Consider the following 24,232-nt stretch of genomic DNA (forward strand, 5'->3'; position numbering starts at 1 on the left):
CATGTATCTATACGGCATTTTAAATACATTTTATTATGTATTATATATAACTCAATAAGACTGTTAAAATACATGCAAGATAACTGAAATTGGATTAGTAGATTGGTAGTACAACAGGGAAATGTGATCAAGGTGATAGTAAAATAATTTGGATTATTTTGGATTATTCTCTAAGGAGAAAAAAATGTAAGCGGTGATAATTATCAAATAAAATACCTTCTGTGATTGGGGTAATGATACTTTTGTATAAAATAATTAAATACTGAAGATATTATTTCAAAAGTTGACTGCTTTCTATATCCAAAACGCTTATTGCTATAAAATATTACCTTTGTTCTTGAAGCATTAATGGTCTAGTTTGAGATAATTTCACACATAAATAGATAATTTCAAATCACTGTGAAAGGTATACTGAGAGAGAGATTGTAGAGATGGAGTTGGTTAATAGCTCTGCTGAAAAAGTTCTAAAATACCTTTGGGGATACTTGGATGTCTGTTATTTGACTTCGGACAAAGAATTTATGATGAACCAGAAACTCCCCTAGGGATCCCCAAACATTTTCTGCACTAATAGTTTGTACCTGGACTAACCAATTTGTAAAACCTGCTTTAATTACTTAAGGACCCCCACTGAGAGCTTCTTGAAGATTCCTCACTCAGATAGTGGTGGTTCAAGGTAAAGAGCACCTTTGTGTGCAAATAGGGCCCTGGAGGATCTCACACAGGAGACTGTATCCTGGAGACCTGTCTGCTGTTTTCCTGCATTCTGTTCCTCTTGCTGCACCATACCCTTTCCTTTAAAATAAGACCTTTACATGAGCATACTATATGGAATTTGGTGAGGCCTTTCAAATATCTGAACTTGGGAAAATTTTACAGAGATAAAATTTTCTAGTGCTATGAGATCTCAAGGGGAGGAAGTCAGGTAATAAGGCAGATAAAATTGGGAAAAGTTTTCTAGAATGATACTTGAACTAAGTCTTATAAGGGGAACAGAAATCAGGCTAGTTGTGTGTGTGTGTGTGTGTGTGTAAGAGACAGAAGACTAATTTGACATAGAGACGGCACACTCTCATTTATCCTAGTAAAACTAAGTGTACCTCCATAAAGGGGCACACCATACTGTACTTAAAAATGTGTTCAGTACAGGGAACTAATTTTACTTATAACTGCGTGTTTATTTAATTTATATCTAACTTAAATGGAATTCTTTGTTTCTTAACTGTTTCCATTGTTAAAAAGATACATGCTCAAAGATAAACTCAAAATGGATGAAAGACCTCAATGTGAGACAGGAATCCATCAAAATCCTAGAGGAGAACATAGGCAGTAACCTCTTTGACATTGGCCACAGCAACTTCTTTCAAAATACATCTCCAAAGGTTAGTGAAACAAAAGCAAAATGAACTTTTGGGACTTCATCAAGGTAAAAAGCTTCTGCACAGCAAAGGAAACAGTCAACAAAACAAAGAGGCAACCCACAGAATGGGAGAAGATATTTGCAAATGACACTACAGATAAAGGGCTGGTATCCAAGATCTATAAAGAACTTCACAAACTCAACACCCAAAAAACAAATAATCCAGTCAAAAAATGGGCAGAAAACACGAACAGACACTTCTCCAAAGAAGACATACAAATAGCTAACAGACACATGAAAGAATGTTCATCATCATTAGCCATCAGGGAAATTCCAATCAAAACCACATTGAGATACCACCTTACACCAGTTAGAATGGCAAAAACTAACAAGGCAAGAAACAATGAATGTTGGAGAGGTTGTGGAGAAAGGGGAACCCTCTTACACTATTGGTGGGAATGCAAGGTGGTTACAGGCACTTTGGAAAACAGTGTGGAGGTGCCTCAAAAAATTAAAAATACAGCTACCCCATGACCCAGCAATTGCACTCCTGGGTATTTACCCCAAACACACAGATGTAGTGAAAAGAAGGGCCATATGCACCCCAATGTTCATAGCAGCAATGTCCGCAATAGCCAAACTATGGAAAGAGCTGAGATGTCCTTCAACAGATGAATGGATGAAGAAGATGTGGTCCATATATACAATGGGATATTACTCAGCCATCAGAAAGGATGAATACCCAACTTTTACATCAACATGAATGGGAATGGAGGAGATTATGCTAAGTGAAATAAGTCAAGCAGAGAAAGTCAATTATCATATGGTTTCACCTTTTTGTGGAACAGAAGGAATAGCATAGAGGACATTAGGAGAAGGAAGGGAAAAATGAAGGGAGGGAAATTGGAGGGAGAGATGAACCATGAGAGACTATGGACTCTGAGAAACAAACTGAGGGTTTTAGAGGGGAGGGGGGTGGGGGGATGGGTTAGCCCGGTGATGGGTATTAAGGAAGGCATGTACTGCATGGAGCACTGGGTGTTATACGAAAATAATGGATTGTGGATCACTACATCAAAAACTAATGATGTATTGTATGGTGACTAACATAACATAATAAGATAAAATTTAAAAAAAAAGAAAAAAAAAACAAGACACATTCTCTGGCCATCTACACTTTTATTGAAAGCCATTGGGCATGATACAAAAAAAAGTGAAAGCAAGAGATACTAGTCATAAGTAACTTGCAATATGAATAAAATAGTGACACTGCTGCCTAAGTCATCCTTTAGTGCAGCCCAGTTTGAAGAACAGAACACATTAATGTCATGAATGTAATCTAGACACGAATTGTCCTCAACGTCATTCATCTGCACAATGCCAGATAGTACGTTGATGGTGTCTTTTACTTTACTGATTGATTCCATGAAATGTAAAATATTTTCATTGTTGCAGTATCTTGTGTCCTCTATAGATTTCTTGAAATTTTCATTCTTGCTTTGACAAATGGTAGTGTTCACTTCTGTGTTTATTAAGCACGTGTTAGAGAAAAATTATAAAGACTAATCTCTACCTAACCAGGAGACTGCCATCCAGGGGATGGTTGAGTTCTGAGCCGGGATCTGATTCAAACAATGGGATAATTCTGCCTTCTCTTATAATCAAAGATGGAAAGGAATAAGTTGTAAAATAAATGTATGCTTTTCTACTGCCTTGCAAATATAATATTATGCCCTTTAAATGTACATAGGAAATTCTGGGCAAAAAAGAAATACAGATTGAAGAAAAGGAAGAAACTATATTAACTATTCACACCAATTATTTATGTTGAGAGGAAAGGCAAAGAAAAATGTCCTTAGACAGATCCATCTGTCTGTCTATCATCTATCTATCTATCTATCTATCTATCTATCTATCATCTATCTATCAAATGGAGTAGGCAGTTAGCTAGATATGAGCAGGGAACAGGTGCTTTGGAACTGATAAAAAAGGGTGGGAGCCAAGTTCCAAACAGCAGGGAAAGACCCCGGTGGATCAGCATACATTCTTCCCTATAACCCCAGTCCTATAGTAATCTATAGCTTCATTATGATATATTTACATTGCAGTTTTGACCCCCCCTCCCTGTGGGGGAAGGCTGCCATGACAGTTCTGACAAAGACCACGGAGAGCCAAAAACTCCCCCTCTCCACAGATAGGAGGAATCCCTTAGAAGATTGAAAGCAGCCTCAGTCAGAGACCACCTTAGCTATGACTCATTACATATGCAAACATAAAAAGAAAAGACATCCTTGACACCCTCCCCCACCCCCATCAGTCACCTGCCCGCTTGTCAATCTTGAGAGTGTACTCTCACTTTGACCTTTGCTTGGTCGAACCCAAGAACTGAGGCTGGGGAACAGGACTCTCCACTAACATATCTATCACATTTTCTATATTATAGGAATTTCTAAAATAACGTTGGATAAGAATAAAAAAAGAAAAAGAAAAAATTTCTTCCTTATATTCTCAGACTTCTAATCTTTGAAACTTAATGGGATCATTAGGGGTAAAAATACTTAATAATATCAGAAAATATTCTGGTTTTGACAAAAGCTTACTAACTGACTCTTTGGTGAATTATATATTATATATTATTGCTATAAATTAGGAATTTACAGTAATTAAACTGACTTAAACTATTGCTCTGAATGGCTGATTCAATTGTATTATTGATATACAAAAGGCTAGTTCATGGTCTTTTATATTTTTATATATCCTTAATGTTATATAACATTGCATAAAATTTAAAGAGGAAAATTCTAACTTTTCATTTTTTTAAAAAAGAAAAGTACTTTTTCCATTTTTCTTAATTTTAAGAAATGGCTAGAAAATGGGTAGGAATACAAAATCACTGCCTGAGGGTTACTGCATTAACAAAGTGCACTCTCCATTCTGACATGTACTTGCACAGATATCTCTGGCCATTGTCATTTACTGTTGATTTTAATGTTCAAAGGAAGACTAAAGACACAATTGCTTTAAAATTATACTACTAGGTGTTTTTCATCCATTCTCAATTGTTCCTGCCTCCATTATCCTAAGGTTGAATTGGCAATTAGTGGATCGCTCTCCACAAATTTACAAAAGATTCGGAAAATAATGAATCATTATACTTTAAAAGAGCATTTTATAAAAATAACTCTCTATTGACTATACTTTAAATTTAAAAGTTATTTCCAGATCTGTCACTTATATGGACATTTTCTGAGTAGTTTTAGAGAGCATTCTACTTAAATAAGGGCTAGGAATCTGATGGGGGAGAATGAGCATGGGTTAAGAAGAGAGAAATGATTTTGAATTCTCTTTTAAAGAAATGTATCCAAGGTTTGGATATCACACAATAATATGTATATGTGGGTGGGTGTATAATATAATTATCTAGTAAAAAGAGCCCAGGAATTTATAGAGAAGATGGCCAGTCAATTTATCAAATATATAATAATATAATAGGGTATAGTAATTAAAGGAAGGCAGCCACTGAAAGATTTGTGAAAAAATTTTAGGTGTGTTAGAAAGCTTACTTGAAAATCCAAAAAAGAGAAGATGTAAGCACATAAGACTGTGGAGAAATATTTGAGAAATATCCAGAATACATCAATGTTTGCTAGATGAGGGAAGCCAGATGATTGGAAATAGAATATGCAAGTCATGTGGCAAGATTTATCTCAAATTATTAACCAGACCTATCTTTGAATTAATTTATCCACATCCTAACTCATTTTTGACACACTTCCTCCAGGCTCAACATAAAAGATACTCTGTTTATGTGCAAGGTATATCTTCCTTGTAAGTGTCCTAGAACCCCAACCACTTCCTCTGATCTTTAATTCAACCTTGTGATGTTTCCCATTTAACATATGATTCCAATAAGTTGAGGTAACAAATGCTGTGCCTTTGCTACCTTCATTTTTCAAGACATTGCAGTATGAATTTTTTCCAGGCTACTCAAATGGTATCATTGACCCTAATGTCTCTTGTAATCTCATAATGGTCAAATCCAACAGATATATTTCAGTTCACACTTTGTTGGTCAATTTCGTTTGCATTTATTATACTGGAAAGCTAGAACCTACAGTAAAAGTCTTCAAATTACCCTTGATTGCTCTAGCCTCTGTGACACACGTGTTAACACAAAGGCTTTGCTTCAAATAATACCCAATTATTTATCTTCCCCTTCATTTCTTTGTCTTTTAGCACAGTCCCTAATTACCTCTCACTTGAACTAACTAACTTCCTCTCTCTGCCTCCATCCTTCCGTCAACTTCCTTGCTTTCTAGTTTCCCTGCTCTTCGAAGTGAGCTCATCTTAGCCTCATAGAAGAGAGTCCATAGTCCTCCATGATCTGGCTACCCACTTTCCAGCTGTTATCTTCCTCTAACCCTACCATTACTCCTTCCCCAAAATATCACATTCCAGGAACAGTTAAGCTATTGGATGCTTTTTCACATTATACCTCTTTTTGATTTTGCAGATGCTGCTTTATTTGTCTCTCCGTCTCTCTCTCTCTCTTTTCTACAAGGTAACACCTTTTCATCAATAGATTTATCCCAAATACCAAGCAAGTCTCCCCTTCAGCTACAATAGGTGCCCCTTCTTATAAAATAGTCTGTTAATATCTATAAAAATTGCCCTCAGTATATGCTTTTGTATCCAGCTTCCCCATAAACAATAAAGGACTTTAGTAAAGTTGATTACTTTATGTTATTAAGATAAAACTCTAAGTGCCTTGAGGGAAATGATGCTACATTAAGCCTTTTAGTATTCTGAGCATAACATAGTGTTAAACATATAGCTAGCACTTCATATGCACCTGTTTAATGCAATATAAATTAATATTGAAACTGTAGTCAAAAGTCTTCAGTTGAAACTCCAATATTTTGAGATAAGGTGATAAAAAAATCATAAGAAATGATCACCATCAGGGGAAAGTAGGATTTATAAGATGTCTGTGCCATACTCAGGGAAGTAATTTCAGAAGTACCCCTAGGTCAGACAGTATTTAATTTGCTTATTTTAAGTAGGAAAAAGCCACTGGCATTGCACTTGTCTGCTTTTCTGTGATAACAAATGACTCTTAAATTTCAGGGCTTAAAAAATGTACTTCTTATTTATGTTATGTGTCTGCACCTGCAGAGCAGCTGGGACTCTGCTGCACCTGTCTTCATCATGGTGTCCAAGGTGAAGGAGAAGTCTCTTCTTGTGTCATGCTAGTTTCATGTCAGAAGGAAAGAACATGATAAAAAACATGTGATTCTTCTAGCAACTTGATTTCAGTCATAGTGTATACTGTGTTTGCTTATAAGCCATTGGCCAGAAGAAGTCTTGTCATCAGTTGGGTGGGGATGCACAACTCTTCCCCTGGAAGCACCATAATCCTCTTCAAGGGAGGAGACATAAGTATTTGTGAAAAACTATACAAAGGCATTGAGAAATATAGTAAGAAAGTAATAGAGGGAGAAAAGAAAAAAAAATATCCCTAACATTTAGTATTATTGGTACCACAGAGGAACCTAGCAAAAATATCCTTTGACTAATTATTGAAACAAAAGGGTATGAACTGGAAGAAAGGAAATGTGAGGGAAAAGTTTTCGAAGGGCAAAAAATAAAAGAAAGAGCAGAACTTCTTCCAGAGCCAAGATTTTACAAGGAAGTAGGGAAATGTCCATAAATAATTGCCTGGAGCCTTTGGTCAGGATTCCAGTGTACCTGAGGGGGAAGGAGACAAGTAAAGGAGGTCCAGGATAAAAGCCAAATCAGTCAGGATAAAAATCAGTCGCAATTAAGAGAGAGGGCTTACAACATAAGTTGAGGAAAAGGTCATAGAGCAAGTCAAATTTGTCACTGAGGTAAGATAAGATAATGTGGATAAAGCTATTGCTTTTATTATTATTTTTTGCACCCTTGAACTTTTCATTGAAATGTCTTTAAGAGGTTTTATACGAGAGAACTAATAGGGGGATACTTTTAAGGAGAGTTCAAAATTTAAAAGGAGCTGGTCTCCAGTAAGCAGCACAAGAGTCAATAAGACTGGAGCAGAATGATTTTTCTGGCTGAAGTAAAGGCAGAATGTGAGAGCAAAGCACAGACGAACCGGTGGAATTAGTCAATGCCTTCCCTTGGCAGGGTCCAACTGCATCAGAAGGGGCATAAATCAATGGCTGATTTTTGTGAACACTGTTATTTTGAAGAAAAGTGGTGCCAGGAATTCTAAGGTATGAGAGTTTTGTGACCATAAAGGGAAAATGTGACTAATTAGAAGAACTGGAGATAAAGCAGTGTTCGAGCAAAGGTCAGATTAGGATCTGTAGTTGATTCTGTTAGAGGAAATTGGGATGTGGAAGGAGAATGATTTGCCTTTGGGAGGCTCAGTGTGATGCAGACAGAACAGAAAACTGCCTACGTGATTGATTTGAGTGGCACAAAAGAACACAATCCCATGTTATCTACTTGTGAACCCTGACATAATAGGAATAGACATACAGAACTAAATATTCCAGTTTGAGCGCACACCATGATGGACTTGAAGATTCAAACTTTGTTAATTGAAGACACTCATACCCAAAAAATGCTTCCTTCAAAATAAGTATAATCATGTATAAACATCCACAGATAAACTAGTATGGAAACAGATTAGAACACCTATTAAATATATTAAGGTAGAAGTTACAATAGCAAATAGTTAATGAAGGGTGAACGAACATGCTATGTCTGCTCGGTAACAGTTCCTTTTTTTTTTTTTTTTAAGATTTTATTTATTTATTTATTTATTTGTCAGAGAAAGAGAGAAAGCACAAGCAGGGAGAGTGGCAGGCAGAGGGAGAAGAAGGCTCTCTGCTGAGCAAGGAGCCTGATGCAGGGCTTGATCCCAGGACCCCAGTGGAACCATGACCTGAGCCAAAGGCAGACGCTTACCAACTGAGCTACCCAGGCATCCCAACACTTCCTTTTTAATATCAGACTTGAGTTACTGTTTTAGTGCAAAAATATGTGCATAATTTGACATACATATAACATATAATAATAAATATTTATATACTGCCTCCACAACTTTACATTAAGAACTAATATTATAATCCCCGTTTTCATAAAAGAATACTCAGCGCAATGATTTGTCTGTGACAAAATACATTTTTATATGCCAACATAAATTATTTTGGAAATAAAGCACAGTAGAAAGTTGTCAATAGTTAAACTAAATAGTGTAAGTTATCTTTGTTTACTGTATATAATAGACAAATAGTTTAGAGATGCTTATTGGTAATAGAAATAGATGGAGATATATGTATAGATACATACTTCCATTTTAAACCTATTCTTCATGCACTGAAATCTTCCCCATGTGTTGAAGGTCAAAACCTCTGACTATGGTACTCGTAATAAATACTAGACTCTGCACTTCTAAAAAAGAAAAACTTACCCTCTGAAGGCCTGACCCTTTGGCCTCCTCCATGAGCATGTGCAATTTCTACCAGCCTGCCTGGTTTCCATGCCATACTGTCTGGTCTATTCCATTATATTATCCATAAATCTCAATTAATTACAGACTTAGAGAAGGAGAGAAAAAGATAGCAGTGTTTTCATACTCTCTTTCTCTTTCAGCATGAACTTTGTGGTCAAACTACCTTTGCTGCAGGTAGTGAAAGACCAATGAACTTTTATTTTTATTTATATTTTCCTATTTTATTTAAATTCAATTAATTAATATATAGTGTATCATTAGTTTCAGATGTAGAGTTCAGTTATTCATCAATTGCATACAACACCAAGTGCTCATTACATCAAGTGCCCTCCTTAATGCCCAGCACCCAGTTACCCCATCCTCCCATTCTCCCCCCCAGCAACCCTCAGTTTGTATCCTATGATTAAGAGTCTCTTATGGTTTGTCTCCTTCTCTGATTTCGTCTTGTTTTATTTTTCCCTCCCTTCTCCTTTGATCCTCTGTTTTGTTTCTTAGATTCCACATATGAGTGAATCCATATGATAATTGTCTTTCTCTGATTGACTTATTTCACTCAGCATAACACCCTCCAGTTCCACCCATGTTGTTGCAAATAGTAAGATTTCTGGCTAAAATTAACATGTCAGGAAACAACAAATGTTGGTGGGGATGCAGAGAAAGGGGAACCTTCTTACACTGTTGGTGGGAATGCAAGCTGGTACGTCCACTCTGGAAAACAGTATGGAGGTTCCTCAAAAAGTTAAAAATAGAGCTACCCTATCACTCAGCAACTGCACTACTAGGTATTTACCCAAAAGATACAAACATTGTGATCCAAAGGGGCAGCTGCACCCCCATGTTTATAATAGCAATGTCCACAATAGCCAAACTATGGAAAGAGCCCAGGTGTTCATCGACAGATGAATGGATAAAGAAGATGTGGTATACGTACACAATGGAATATTACTCAGCCAATGAACTCTTTTAAATCTGTATGAGATTCCTAGTGTTCTCCAGTCTTTAAGAAACTGGACAGATAGCTCATGGCAGAATGGGGATAGCATACAGAAGAAAACACAGATTTATTTTTCCATGCTTGCCCTAACTCATAGGAAACATGTGGCTAACTCCTTAATTTTATATTTTGTCTACTCTAAAAAGAACAAATGACATTCTGCTTATAGAATCCTGTCATTATAGTTATCATGAATTTGTTATTTTATTTTATTTTATTTTATTTTATTTTATTTTATTTTATTATTTCTTAGAGTGGAAGGGGCAGAGGGAGAGGTAGAGAGAGTATCTTAAGCAGGCTCCACGCCCAGCACAGAGCCTGACATGGGGCTCAATCTCACAGCCCTGAGATCATGACCTGAGCTGAAATCAAGAGTCGGACACTTAACCAACTGAACCACCCAAGCACTCCTAACTTGTTATTTTAAAACAGAAGAAAAAAGAAAAGTGCATTTGTGTAGTGTTACTACTAGTATTTCCATATGGCTAAAGCATAGGCTGCTCATGGCTGATTTTGTCTTGAAGGTAATGGGAATCATTGACAAATTTTACTATTAAGAGGCTAGATGGAGGGCGCCTGGGTGGCTCAGTTGGTTAAGCAACTGCCTTCAGCTCAGGTCATGATCCTGGAGTCCCGGGATCGAGTCCCGCATCGGGCTCCCTGCTCGGCAGGGAGTCTGCTTCTCCCTCTGACCCTCCTCCCTCTCATGCTCTCTGTCTCTCATTCTCTCTCTCTCAAATAAATAAATAAAATCTTTAAAAAAAAAAAAAAAAAAAGAGGCTAGATGGAGAAGAAGTTGAAATTATTAGCCTGAGAGTAGAGGAAACAACTTGTAGCAATTCAAGAAAAATGTATGGGGATTAACATAACAATAAAAAAATTAAAAAAAAAAGAAAAAACAATTTGAAAGGGCTGCACTCCTACAGAGGGCATCATGGTAGAATATATTTGAGAGTTGTTAAAAACATGTGGTACACATGGCATTTACAGATGAGATTACCAAAATAGAGACAGCTAGGATAAAGTTAAAATATCTTCTGGGCTCACAGAATGTCATGTTAACACAGGCAGGAAATAAAGCAGGAGAAGCCAAGTTTGGAAGAAGAGATGTCATTGTGATGCCATAAACTTAGTTATTAATCTCCCTGTGGAATCAATTATTAACTTTAAATTTGAGTAAACCTACAGAACTGTTAAATGGATTAGTTTAAGCAACAAGTGATTCATGCAATTTAAAAATAAAATCTAGTATGATACTTTACTATGTTTCACTTGGCATTCTTTCAACAACTACAAAGCCAGCAAAAGGCAACTACTCTCTTACAAGACTCTTTGTAAAAAAAGATGGTGTTGAATAAGCCTCAGATCCCGCCCTTGAGGCTATACACAATGTAATAGACGCTATCACCGAGGTCAGGAGATTCCCTCCAGGTCCAGAAGAGGTGTATTAGAGTGCTGTATTTGCATGGCTACAAATAAATATATTGCTAACATGCAATAATAAAATAGGTACAATTTATTCTCTGCTTACCATTAACAATAACGATGATATCACGGAAGTCAATTTCTCCCCTAGCCTCCACTCTTCCTTCACACCTGTATATACCTTCATCACTTTTACTGATGTTGAGAATCTGCAGATTATTGTTGGCGAGCATAGCAAAGCGATCTGGAAAGTAAGCAAAGGGGAGGAAATTATATCAGTAATTGAAAGCAGAGTCCAGTGTGCTCTAAATGGCTAAGAGTTAAAATATGGCACTTGTCTGACACTATCAAACTTTTCATCAACAAACAAATTCAAATTTGAAAGTAAAATGTAATTTCATGGCTTCAATTTTTCTACTCCACACTGTCTTGTTACACCTTTTTTTCTAAAACACATTCAAGACTTTATTTCCACATAAAATGCTTAGGCTATTATTTTCCCCTTGGTACTTTGAATGCAGAAATGATACACAAAAGAACAATGCTGCGAGATTAGATATTGCAGACACGAAGACATTTTGACTGCAAATATGTAGCAACTTGAGTATGGAAAAGGGTTAGAAAATTGATTGAACAGCCTTCCTCACACAATAATTAAACTAATAATTTTGCATACTCTGAGGAGGCAGCTAAATGGTACAATAATATTCAAGTCACATAGAGGACATATAAAATGGCCATATCTCAAATTTATTTGAATTTTTTTTTCTAAATGCAGATAATCCACTTTAGGAATGAACAGATTAGACTTAATTTTATTTCAAGATTCCACCTTAGGTGTGAGTATATGCACATGAATATACATTAAAAATAAGCTGTCACAGGGCATGCATTAGTTGATTGCTTAAGATAATCTGGCTAGCCTAGGCGCCATCTCAACCTGACAGTGTTTCCACAATGTCTGGCCTGAGTTTTTAATCATCACAATTTTGTTGCAGTGTTAAGACCTTTTCCCTTCTTATCAAACAAAGAACGGTGTGACCTCTAGTCCCACTTTAAAACAGGTTGCAAAAGCAATATCTTCAATTTCATTAATTAATACATCATTGAACATCATTTATTTGGTATGTACAGTATTTGAGATACTCTGGTAAATAAGAGAGATACATCCTCGACACCCTTGGACCTTTTAGTGAAGGAGAAATGCAATTAGTTTAAGGTATTCATCTCTGGGATATTTACTGTTATACCATTAAAGGTTACTTTTTGGACCTATTCCAATGTTTACTGCTCTTCCCCTATCTGCTGGTTTGATAGGTTAGGGCAAACATGGAAACCACATGAGAAAAAGATAGAGCCTCCCTCAGTCTAGAGTGCTGAATGTATGCATGGGGTACAATCCTACCCCTACCCCTGCTGCCAACCAGACTTTGTGTAACTGAGAAATAAACTGCTATGATATCAGGCAGTTTGGGGTTCAATTCAGATTTGGAGTTCATCTTCCATAGAGAGTCCTTAATGCAATTCCTAAATGTCATACCAGTTCTAGTTTGGGCTACAAATACAAACAGGAGAGTGATCAGGCTATGGGAGGATTATGCTTCCTATAGGTAAGCAAGATATAATTAACAAAGAGTGGAAATATGTAGATTCAGAGGATCCCAGAAATAGAAAATATTGATTATAAAGCAATGGACATGATTTTCAGCTCAAGAAGTACAGTAGCCTCCCCCACCCCCCATCCCATCCACAGTTTGCCTTCTGCAGTTTCATTTGCCTGTGGTCAACCGTGGTCTGGAAGCAGATGATCCTCCTTCTGACATTTTATCAGAGGTCAATAGTAGCCTAACCCTGCATCACCTCATTGCATCTCATCGCCTAGGCATTGTGTCATGTCATAAAAGGAAAAAAAGCTGAGTACAGTACAATAAGCTAAATTGAGAGAGAGTGGCCGCATTCACACAAATTTTATTGTAGTCTATTTGTATAATTGTTCTATTTTATTGTTAGTAATTGCCGTTAATCTCTTAATTTATAAATTAGATGCTTAAGGTATAAATTAAACTTTATCATAGTTTTTTTTTTTTTTTTAGGAAAAAACAGTATAGGGTTTGGAACTATTTGTGGTTTTAAGCATCCACTAGGGGTCTTGAAATGTATCCCCTGTGGACAAGGGGGGACTACTCCACAAGCTTTCCCATCATGTTTATTTCTTCTTTAGGTTGACCCTAAGAAGAGAGACACAAACGTTCATGAAGATGCTTTCCCCTGGTAAATTTTCCTTTTCTCCAAGAAAAGCCTGGAGAAAAAGAATCTGTAAGAAATTTTAAATTTAAACTCACAAGAAGTCCTGGAGTAACTCAGAACTCGTAAAAATTTAGAATGTTTCAAGGTCAATTAAAAGATCTATTTAAGAATGTGGCTGGAAATTAGGGTGGGAAGCAATTACCAATTTAAGAAGTTCAAATTTAGAGAGGGCTGCACATAATCATACCTTGATCACCATAATATTATATTTTTAAATTACTAAAACATGTATTATCCTTTAACTCTAATGTTCTTTAATGGTTATAGTGTATTTAGTTAAAAACTAGTAAGGTGAAGAATTATTTTAATCAGGAAGGCAATACTTGATATTAAAAGGAAAATAAGTTGAATGCATATAACACATAATTTGATGGGAATAAATCAGTGTTTCTTCTAATTGTAAAATTTTAGTTTCAAATGGCCATTTTAATATATTACTTCTATCGGCTGAGAGAAAACTATTAGAATATTAGGAAATCAGTAGTTACCTGCTAAATCTAAATACATATCGATGTTTCTAAACAGAAAACAAACTACATGAAAATCACATGTCAAATTCTAGGTATGTATGTTAAGTCCATGGAATGATGTTAGTAAACTATCAAATGGCAGAAAACATTTGAAGAAAGCACTGCTTCAGTCAATCAGGCATAATTATGGATATTAGAACTATTTGATTATCGGAGATTATTTGTTCTCTCAATTATACAGAACTTTAATTATTAAAACCCAAGTTTTCATTATTGCATTCAGAAAAATAAATGAAATAAAGTAATACTCAATAAGCGATCTGCTTTATGCTTCTAGAGACAGATTTTTTTCTAGCCCTCTTTTCTTCTCATTCCCCAGCCACTGATGGTTGGTCTCATTTACTCTTTTGGCTTCAAGCACCATCTATATTTTGAGACACAATTTTTCTTCAGATCAGGTCATTACATGACTATAAAAGTGTTTAACGGTAGACCAGATATAGCTACTGAGAAGGACTGTAAGTACTTTAAAATCAGTAAATTTAAAGTTTAGTTTACTATCTCCACCTGAAATTTCTCATATGGTCTCTCCAGTTCTGTCTTCACATGTCTTTACATTGAACTATGTGCCCAAGTCAAATTCCTTGAGTCATCCTTGACTTCTCCATCTCCCTCCATCTGCATATCCAATCAAACCCCATGTCCTGTCACTTCCCCCTTTATCATTACTTAGTCTAAATCTCCTTCTCCTTCAGCAATTATTTCATTAGGGTTTGAACTGTTATCAGTGCCTGGAGTTTTGCCTTGACCACCATCCAATTCATTCTCCTCACTGAAGCACTAATAGCCTTCTCAAATTCATATCAGGTCATGTCACTGCCTTGATTAAAATCCTTTAGTGATAGTCCCTTTGGATAAATTCCAGATTCCTTTGCAGAGACGTCAAGCCCATAATGACTTGGCTCAAACTTCCTTTCCAGTTTCCTCTCTTATTAATCCTTTATGATCAATCTTGATTTGTATTTATCTATTAGTATAAGTATTCTAGTTGCACTTAGTCATAAATTCTCATTATAATGAACTAATTCTATTTTCTGGAAAGCACTATTCATGGTGTCTTTCACCTCCGGGCCGCTGCAGATGGTGTTTTCCCCTCCTGAAGAGTCCTCACCACTCTTTGCCTGGCTAACCCCTTTTCATATTTAAGGGTTACTTCTCTCTTCAGTGGGCATCTTGGACACCCTCCCATGCCCTAACTAGGTGAGAAGTTCTTTCTTTATCATCCTCTATTATTGTACTTTCCTTCTCATAGACCTCAATATTCCTTGTTTTCACTGGTTTCTTTATTAATCTTTTTCTACTAGATTATTAGCAGTTTGAAGGCAATAAACTTGTTTATCTTGTTAACTAGGACTACCCACCATCCAGTGTGCTAGATGGCATATACTAGGTTTTCAACAACTAGTTAAAAATTGAATGAATTTTCATACTGGAAGTAGATAACATAAAAAAATATTGAACAAAATTATTTTATCCATAGTTTTTGATGCAAACAGGGTACTTCATTGGGCAATGATCAAAGCATTTAGAATATTTTAGAGATAACTTTCAAACTGGCTGACATTGAATGAGCATCTACCATAGCCTTCCAATCGGGGTATTCAATTTTTGTAACAAAATGTCATCTTTACTCCCTAAATGTTTGGATTTTTTAGCAGATGGATTCCCTTCAACAAGCAACATGGAAAAACTCCACTTCAAATGTTCTATTGGAATTTTAATTATAAATATCTGCCATACTGCTGCTACCAAAAGCATGGCTAATAAGATGGACATTTCCAAACCTTCATTATATCATCTGGAGCCTGCAAACTACTCGCATACCACATTAAGGCTTCAGAAAGTTACCTGGACACACTACATTATTCTAAGTCCCCTTACATGTTCCTTTCATAGTTATAAACTTAATCTTATTCCATTAGTTCTAATAAAGGGGCCATCAGGTATAATCAGGTGAAAAATATTATTTCTTATAAATCCATTATCAATGTACAAATTGTTCAACAATGAACTATGTGGTTCCTCCAATATTAAAAGGTTAGAAAAGTTTGTCCTTCCTCACAATTCACTTAAATTCTTTATAGCCTAGAGTTAAAAAGGAAAAATATAATTATGTCATTTTTCTTCTTTGCTTTCCCTGGAACTCAGAGCTAGGTTTCATGCTTACTCTAGACTAGTCACTTCCCCCTGCATTGGATTTTTTTATTCTAGTTATAACCCGAGTGCTTATAATTCTGGTAACACTGATTCTCAAAATTTAAAAACTCAGTGAGAGGGAAGGAGAAAGGTAAATGTCATCGTGTTGAGAAACTGATATACACGCAAATATTATTTAATTCATTCATTTAACAACTATTTATTATGTGCCTCAAGTCTTATTTGAAACTCACAACTATTGTTGAAAATGGTGATAATAACCCACTGTTTACAGGGAGAGAATCTGAATTAGATACAGATCGGTTAGAAAATTCAAAGCTTCCGGGCCAAGGAAAGGAGTAGAGCCATAATGGCATTCCAGCTTCAAATCATCTCGTCCCTGGATACTGGGAAAACGTGTGAGTTGTAGCACAGAGGAGTGCTCCTCCATCACCATCACACTTGACTATCAATCTCTGCTTTGAGGCTTTTGTTCTCTGTGTCTTTTAAAAACTACAATTCATTTCAAAACCTTCATGTAATTAAGGTTTACAATAAACCAGATGTACACTTGAAGCCTAAGATGAGGCAATCTGAAAATGTTTAGACATTGTCATCTAACTGCTATAAAAGAACTGCCTTTTCTTTACTATTGAGGGAAAAATAGCTGAAAATACATTGCACAATGTACTCATGTGATGTGTTAATGAAATATAAAGCAGTTATCCTGAAATAAAATAAGAGGAAATAAAGTATTATTTCTCACTAACTTATTATAATAGAAAAAAAGAGAGATAGTCAATAAGTGATAAGTGCTGAAAATGCTAAGACGAGAAAAACTGCCTCAAAATTTAAAAAATATCTATTAAACATGATTATGATATGTTCTCTGTACATATTCAAAAATAGATACTATATGCTTTCTCTCCTTTATGCTATAAGTTTTAACTCTTAGAAACACACAATGGAATCATCCAAGATGGAAAGTATTTGAAAAGATTCAATTATTTCATAACCCTCTGCAATGCAGGTGCATTGAAAAATACTCTAAATTGAAAATGCTCCCAATGCACAATGGTAAAGTAGCATAATGTAAGCAAATTATGCTTTCAGTTTCAGATGTCATATTATTCTGGAATTTTAGCTCAGTCTGAATCAAAATTATGAAGACAATTTGAATGAATGTACTTTTCTGTCTATTATCCATATGCATCTTAGCATAATATTTAGAACATGTAGGTGTTTTTGAAAGAACAGTGCCAGAATAATAAACAGGGTTCATATAGATATTATTTTAAGATTACATAGATGAGCCCAGGGGATGATGTTTGAACTGTAACATGTAGAATTTGAATGCATCAGGACTGATTCCTTCATTTACTTATTATCTTTATACTGTTTGTACAAAATTTTCTTGAATAGGATGGGGTCAGCAAACCTTTTCTGTAAATCTCCAAATGATAAGTACTGCAGGCTTTGTAGGCCACACCATCTGTGTCACAGCTGCTCAACCCTGTCCCCAAAGCAGCCATGGACACTATGTAACGGTCGGGTTTGGCTGTAATCTCATGACCATACAAAGACGGCAGAGGGGCAGCCTGAGGTCCGTGGTTTGCCAACTCCTACTTTAGAGCTGTAAGGTTCTCAAAACAGTTGTTTGATGCTTGGGATCCAAAAAATAAAATTTCTATATGCAGTCAGGTAGATTCAGTATTTTTAAAAATTGCAATATTATGAGAACATATAATTTAGGGAGTTACCAAAATACTAACTGTCGGAAATAGCGGTGACTTCCTCATTATGATACAACCAGCTGACAACAGGGGCAGGTGAGCTGCTAACTCGGCAAACCACTTCTGCATCCTCTCCTTGTTTGAATTCTTGAGGTGATACCACTTCTTTGAAAGTGAGTTTTTCTGTATCAAGAAAGTAAAACAAACCACGAAAGTATTATGCTCACTTCTCCCGGTAACATATTCCAAAATATGTGCTGATTGATGAGATGATAAAATCATTAGTTAACTCTAGGCCAGATAACATAATTCCTCTACTTCAGAGCTTCCCATCTCACTGAGAATTAAATTCAAAGTCCTCACAATGCCATACTAGGTCCTGTGTGAACTGGAATCAGCCCCACAAGTCTGATTCCAATTTCTTCTCTCTTTTCCTAGTCCCTGTGATCCAGACAAACCGTCTTCTTTGCAATCCCTTGAACACTCCAGGTTTGTTCTCATCCTCGGGCCTGGTGCTCTTTTGAATTCCTTCAGATTTCTGCTCCACCTTCACAGATAAAATAACCTTCCCCCTTCCCAATTCAACTCTCCCTCTCTTTACCGCACTAACTTTCTTCACTACAGAATTCTATAGCATGCATATCTAACATCCATGTGTTTTTCTAAGTTCATTCATTGTTTGTCTTTCTCTACTCAATAAAATAATAAGCACCAAGTGGCCAGTGACATATTCTGTTTTACTGAGTGTCTAGGACTTAGAATATTGCCTGTCATTAGTAGACACCCAATAAGTGTGTCGAATGAATGAATGAACTTGGATATTTATGCTTGTTGAGAAATTTTCACAAAAGCAATTCATTGTTCTTGTGGGGAAAAAAGCCATTTCTTTAGTTTACAAACAAAACACCAGGCACCTTCCTTTTCATCATTCAAAGTAATGAAAAATCTTTCCAAATACTATGTCTAGGAAATGATCACTTCAATTTATTTTTTTTCTATTTATGAAATAGGTACTGTAGGGATCATATAAATAGTTACACTATCTTTTCTTAAGGAACTTTGAAATTAACAGGGGTAAGGGCAAAGTCAGGAAAAATGAGGGCAGTAATGTGCCAACAAATTGCACTGGGCATCAAAGAGGAAGTCATGCTGTGGGAATGCTTTGCCTTTTTTTTTCATGTCTTGTTTCTACAATGATAATAATAATAATAATAAAGCTGTCAGGAAGAGATGCCTTGAGTTAGTATTTTAAAATTTTTATAGTTTTTCACATATTTTTCATTTATATGGGTGGAAATACTATCACATATTAATTGTAAGGCATTGTTCTAAGCACTTTATATAATATTGATTAATGTAGTGCTCAAAACAACTCTACATATGAGGTAGGTAATATTATTATATCTATTTTATAGATGACAAAACTAAAGAGGTTTTTGTCTTAAGTCATCTATAACCTATATTTGTCACCTATAACCTAACAGAGAGGTTAGGCATTTGCTCAAAGCCACAAAAGTAAGTAATAGAGCCTGGTTTCAAGCCTAGGGAGTCAACAGGCTTTAATGTGTTCTTAAACAGGTTCATGATTCCTGGGGCGCCTGGGTGGTGCAGTCAGTGAAGTGTTTGACTCTTGGTGTAGGCTCAGGTCATGATCCAGCCCTGCGTCAGGCTCCTTGCTCAGCCCTGTGTCAGGCTTTCTGCTCAGCAAGGAGTCTGCTTAAGACTGTCTCTCCCACTCTGTCTGCCCCCCTGACATTTCTCTCTAAAAAAAATAAATAAATAAATCTTAAAAAAAAAAAAAAAAAAGGCTAATGATTCCTAAATGTAAGAAGAGGGAAGGAATGTAGAAAGCAGTCAATCTCAAGTCATAAGATGAAGTGTAAGTGTGGAAAACTTTATTAATGAATATTCTGATGGTGAAGAATCCAGCTAGATATTGTTCTCCACTAGATGAGTTTTCAGTTTTTTCTGTGTCTACTCCTGTTCACCGACCCTTCCTCAATTCTCATTCTAGACTGGTCGCTGCTATCATATATGTAATTTCATTTGTTCTCATCCTGACCTTTTATTTTAGTGTGAAAAAGTACTCCCCATAAATTTCATAATAATCTACTGTTCTCTAGTTACCCAACAGATTTTTAATGGCTTGAGAATATTAAAACATTTTCATCTCTCTTATTTAACCAACAGAATTGGCTCCATCTATGTGTTTATAATAAACTATTTCCTATTATCTATTCTATTTTAGAGATGCACTACGGTAAAGTATAAATAAGCTGATATTTGTAATGGTCTTAGGGCATTGCCTAGCACATAGTTCTTCATGAGTGTTAGTTTTAATTAAATGCATTTTTTAAAGATTTTATTTATTTGACACAGAGAGAGCTAGAGAGAGAAAGAAACAGAGAGCAAGCACAAAGAGGAGGAACGGCAGGCAGGGGAGAAGCAGGCTCCCCGCTGAGCAAGGAGCCCAACGTGGGGCTTGATCCCAGGATGCTGGGATCATGACCTGAGCTGAAGGCAGTCGCTTAACTGACTGAACCACCCAGGCACCCCAAATGCATTTTTTTTGTTCAAGTTTTTATACAACCACATTTCAATCAACTAATAAATGCATGACTTACGGTAAATTTCCAAAACAACTGTAGCTTCTTGTGTCTGTCCTTTGGCATCTGTTGCTTGACAACGATATATCCCTGCATCCTCTATATTTGCATTGTAGATGGTTAATCGTGATCTAACACCTTCCTTTTGCACTGCTACCCTCTGTGTTGAAATTATCTTCTCTCCTTGAGGATTATACCAATCTATACTCTCAGGTTCACCAATTGCTGCAAATAGCCATGGAAAATAAACGTTTGAAAATATGTTTCAAATGTTTGTTTTGGCATTGACATTTACTATTATGTGACAACTTTTAACAATTTGGGGAAAAAATGTAAATAAGAGAAGGCTGGAAGTCTGAAAAATCTTACGAAATTGAAAGTAAACACAAATGTTAGCACACATGCTCATCCTTACTTATCCAATGTTGAGAATTCAGTCCCGTTTGCGTAAGCAAAACCCAAAAGTTCTACAGGAAACTGACAGTATGGTATTTAAGCTCTGATAGTTGAAACTTTACCATAGCAATCTATGAATTATTACTACAGTTAAGTTATGAAACTGCCTTGGCCACTGAGTCAGACATAAATTAAATGTGATCGATATATCTGAACAGAAACATGATTACTAACATGATTTCACCTGTTCCCAATTCTCTTTGCCAGGGTCAGGAGATAGGACTTTTTTCTCCAATAAAGCAAAGCTTATAACAATGTAAATCTTATACACAATAAAACTTTGGCTTTGATAATACCGAATTTGGAATTAATTTCCTAAATTGTTAAACCTGTACAGATAAAGCTAATTTATTTTTTAAAAAGGAGCCCTAATCTCTTTTCTCAACTGAAATGAATAGTTTCATCATTTTAATCTAAAACTGTTAACTATTTAATCATATGATAATTAGAATGCACTGAAATGATACTTATACTGCTAGGCAATTACAACCAAATCATTACAGGGTAAACATTTATTTTTTTCAATTCAAAATCCAGGTTATTATCCTCTTCGTAAAAGCTGAAGCTTCCAATGTTTGCTTTTACTCACCAAAAGGATGTATTTCACCTAATCACTTGAGAGAGAATTTGTGGAAGCAGTATATACTATTAACTCAAAAGTATCAGGGGAAAATGCATAAAGTTAACTAACATCTGCAGGACCACTTTGAAAAACATTGTTCCTTCTTATTTTTTCCTCAAGAAGGGGCTTTAGAAACAAATTATTGTGCTTTCCATATCAAATTAGACACGCTTGAGCAAAAAGTATGAAAGACAGTTTAGTTAAATCTTAAATGGGTCTTAGTTATGTTATCTTCAGTTCTTTCTGGACAGAACCATAAAACTGTAGTGGTTATGGGATGACTCATTTGCAGGACGTATTTGCTTTGATTCTCCTCACCCTAGAGAAGTTACAAATGAATAATTTAAATGAGCAGCACTTTAAATTTGAACGGTACAAAACTCATTTTATACAGTAAATTATATTGGACATTCTGTGAAATATTTTGGACATTCTTTTTCTTAATAATATGGTATAAAATTTCATTATCATGGAGAGTTTATACTGGATTTTCATAGAGCAAGTCAGTCATGATTCTCTTTTTATGACATCTCTAATAAATAATGATTTCCAGTGAAACTTCCCATGTTATTTTATTAAGACTAGACTACTGGAGATACTGATAAATAACAGTAAAATTTTTATTTTCTAAAAAATGTGGTATACAAATTCATTTGCTATTTATGACATATTAGCTCTCTGAGGGTCTGACCACCTGATAGTGTAAATTTAAGACATTTATTTTATTGAGTTTAGATGTCTATGTTTTAGTGTATGAGGAAACTTCAAAGTCATAGCAACTTGGTCAGCATTGTAGTAGGAAAAATACATGAACGCATTCTGATTTGCAGGGGTTTCCCACATCTTTTTTTAGATCTTGTTTTACTACTCTATTTCATATATATAAGGCCACTTACATGACAACAGTATGGCTCTTGTATATAAGGAAAAGAAAATGTTTCATTATTTTGCCTTATTTTACCAGCAAAACTTAGTACACTAAATGATGTTAATTCATTCTTTTAAATTTTAAATTATGTCTTAATTTGACCTATTACAGAAGTAATAATATTATATAACTTACATAACCTAAATCATTGTGATATGCAAATGCAGGAAAAACAATTTCATTTTCAAAATTCATTTTTAAACTACTTCATTATTCTGTGAATATGTGACACAATTGAGCTGTGTGTGTGCATGTGTGCATTTGTGTATATAAAATACGGATGAGATTTAAAAACAATGATCTACATTCTTATGCCAAAGCATAAGAATGCTGACATAATAAATGATGTTGAATCAGTATCTCATTTGCTCTCTGCCTTTCTATTTGTCAATATGCAAAAATAGGTATCCACAGACCTATCAATTCAGACCTTTAGGAAGGCAAACATACGAAGAATCATGGCTTCTATTAGTTTATCATAAAATGTGATATTATACATACATAATACCTATAGTATGTGTATTATAATATGGTATATGTGATTTATAAATGTTATGACTATTTCTATTTTTATTAATTTTAATAATAATTTAAATAAGCCATGTAATTCTCAAGACTTGTATAATGCATTTTATGTCAGAAATGCCTACTTTAATCCAGTTTTGTGTTACTTAAGCATAATCAGGAATACCAACAATTTTAAAATACCCTAAAAAGCAATTTTGGCTCTAGATGAATATTATTTAAAACTTTAGGTATGAAGGCTTGTATGCATAAAAATGAATTTGATGAATATAAATAGAAGTCGAATATGTGCATTTGTGAGCTCTACAGTACTCTGAATTAGAATTTGTTGCTTAAGTATTTAAATGTCTTCTGAAAAAATACTGCATGTGCATGATTAAACTAAATGAGGTCCATAAAATTTCCCACAGGTATTATGATATATGATAGTTTGATTAATAGTCACAAAATTCTTGCAACAGTTTTGCTGATTAAATCTCTACTTTTTTTAAATTCACTTTTCATAAGGATGGATTTGATTTGCTTTGTCCCAAAGTTTTCATTCAGGTGTAATTATAGTGCAGTGTGCCATATCTAATTTATTCATTGCATATTTACAAAGATAATTCAGTTATAATATTTACATTCATCCTAATATTACTATTTATACAGGAATAATATTTGAATTTATTTAAGTTATTGTGCATACATTACATTTGATAATAAGTTATTTCAAAATAAATGAGCTAGTTTGCCAGTCAAAATTAATAACTTGAAATTAACGGAAATAAAATTCATACTTTTTAACATGCAAAATATAGTTATTAACCTCAAAGCCCAATGATAATATAAGGTTTTATTTTCAGAGAATTGTTTTCACCATCTAAATTTTGCCAGTATATAATATTAAATAATTAAAGCATAAAACAAGTTATCATCTGAAAATACCTGTACAGATACATACCTGTACATGTGAAGAATTTAGATTCGCCCACACTAAGCTCTACTTTGCTAAGTGAAATTGTCACTTGAAGAAGAGCTGAAAAAAATATTTAAATCTTAATTAAGTATGGCTTTCAACATGAATTCTAAGATTTTATTACATGATCTATTAACTACATGATCCAAAC

General features: G+C 35.0%; 1 protein-coding gene across 2 annotated transcripts in view; it reads right to left on the reverse strand.

Moving 5' to 3' along the window:
• The window catches only part of NCAM2 (neural cell adhesion molecule 2), a 511,417-nt gene that overhangs the window by 191,638 nt on the left and 295,547 nt on the right, over positions 1-24,232 (reverse strand). For both annotated transcript variants that reach the window (XM_078056776.1, XM_078056832.1), the window contains exons 2-5: positions 24,067-24,141; positions 20,611-20,817; positions 18,026-18,169; positions 11,387-11,524 (exon numbers count right to left, since the gene is read on the reverse strand). In XM_078056776.1, the coding sequence (XP_077912902.1) occupies positions 11,387-11,524; positions 18,026-18,169; positions 20,611-20,817; positions 24,067-24,141 (564 nt within the window). The remainder of the gene's footprint in view (positions 1-11,386; positions 11,525-18,025; positions 18,170-20,610; positions 20,818-24,066; positions 24,142-24,232) is intronic.

Source organism: Halichoerus grypus, chromosome 1 (assembly GCF_964656455.1).
Source record: "Halichoerus grypus chromosome 1, mHalGry1.hap1.1, whole genome shotgun sequence".
Taxonomy (NCBI): Eukaryota; Metazoa; Chordata; class Mammalia; order Carnivora; family Phocidae; genus Halichoerus; species Halichoerus grypus.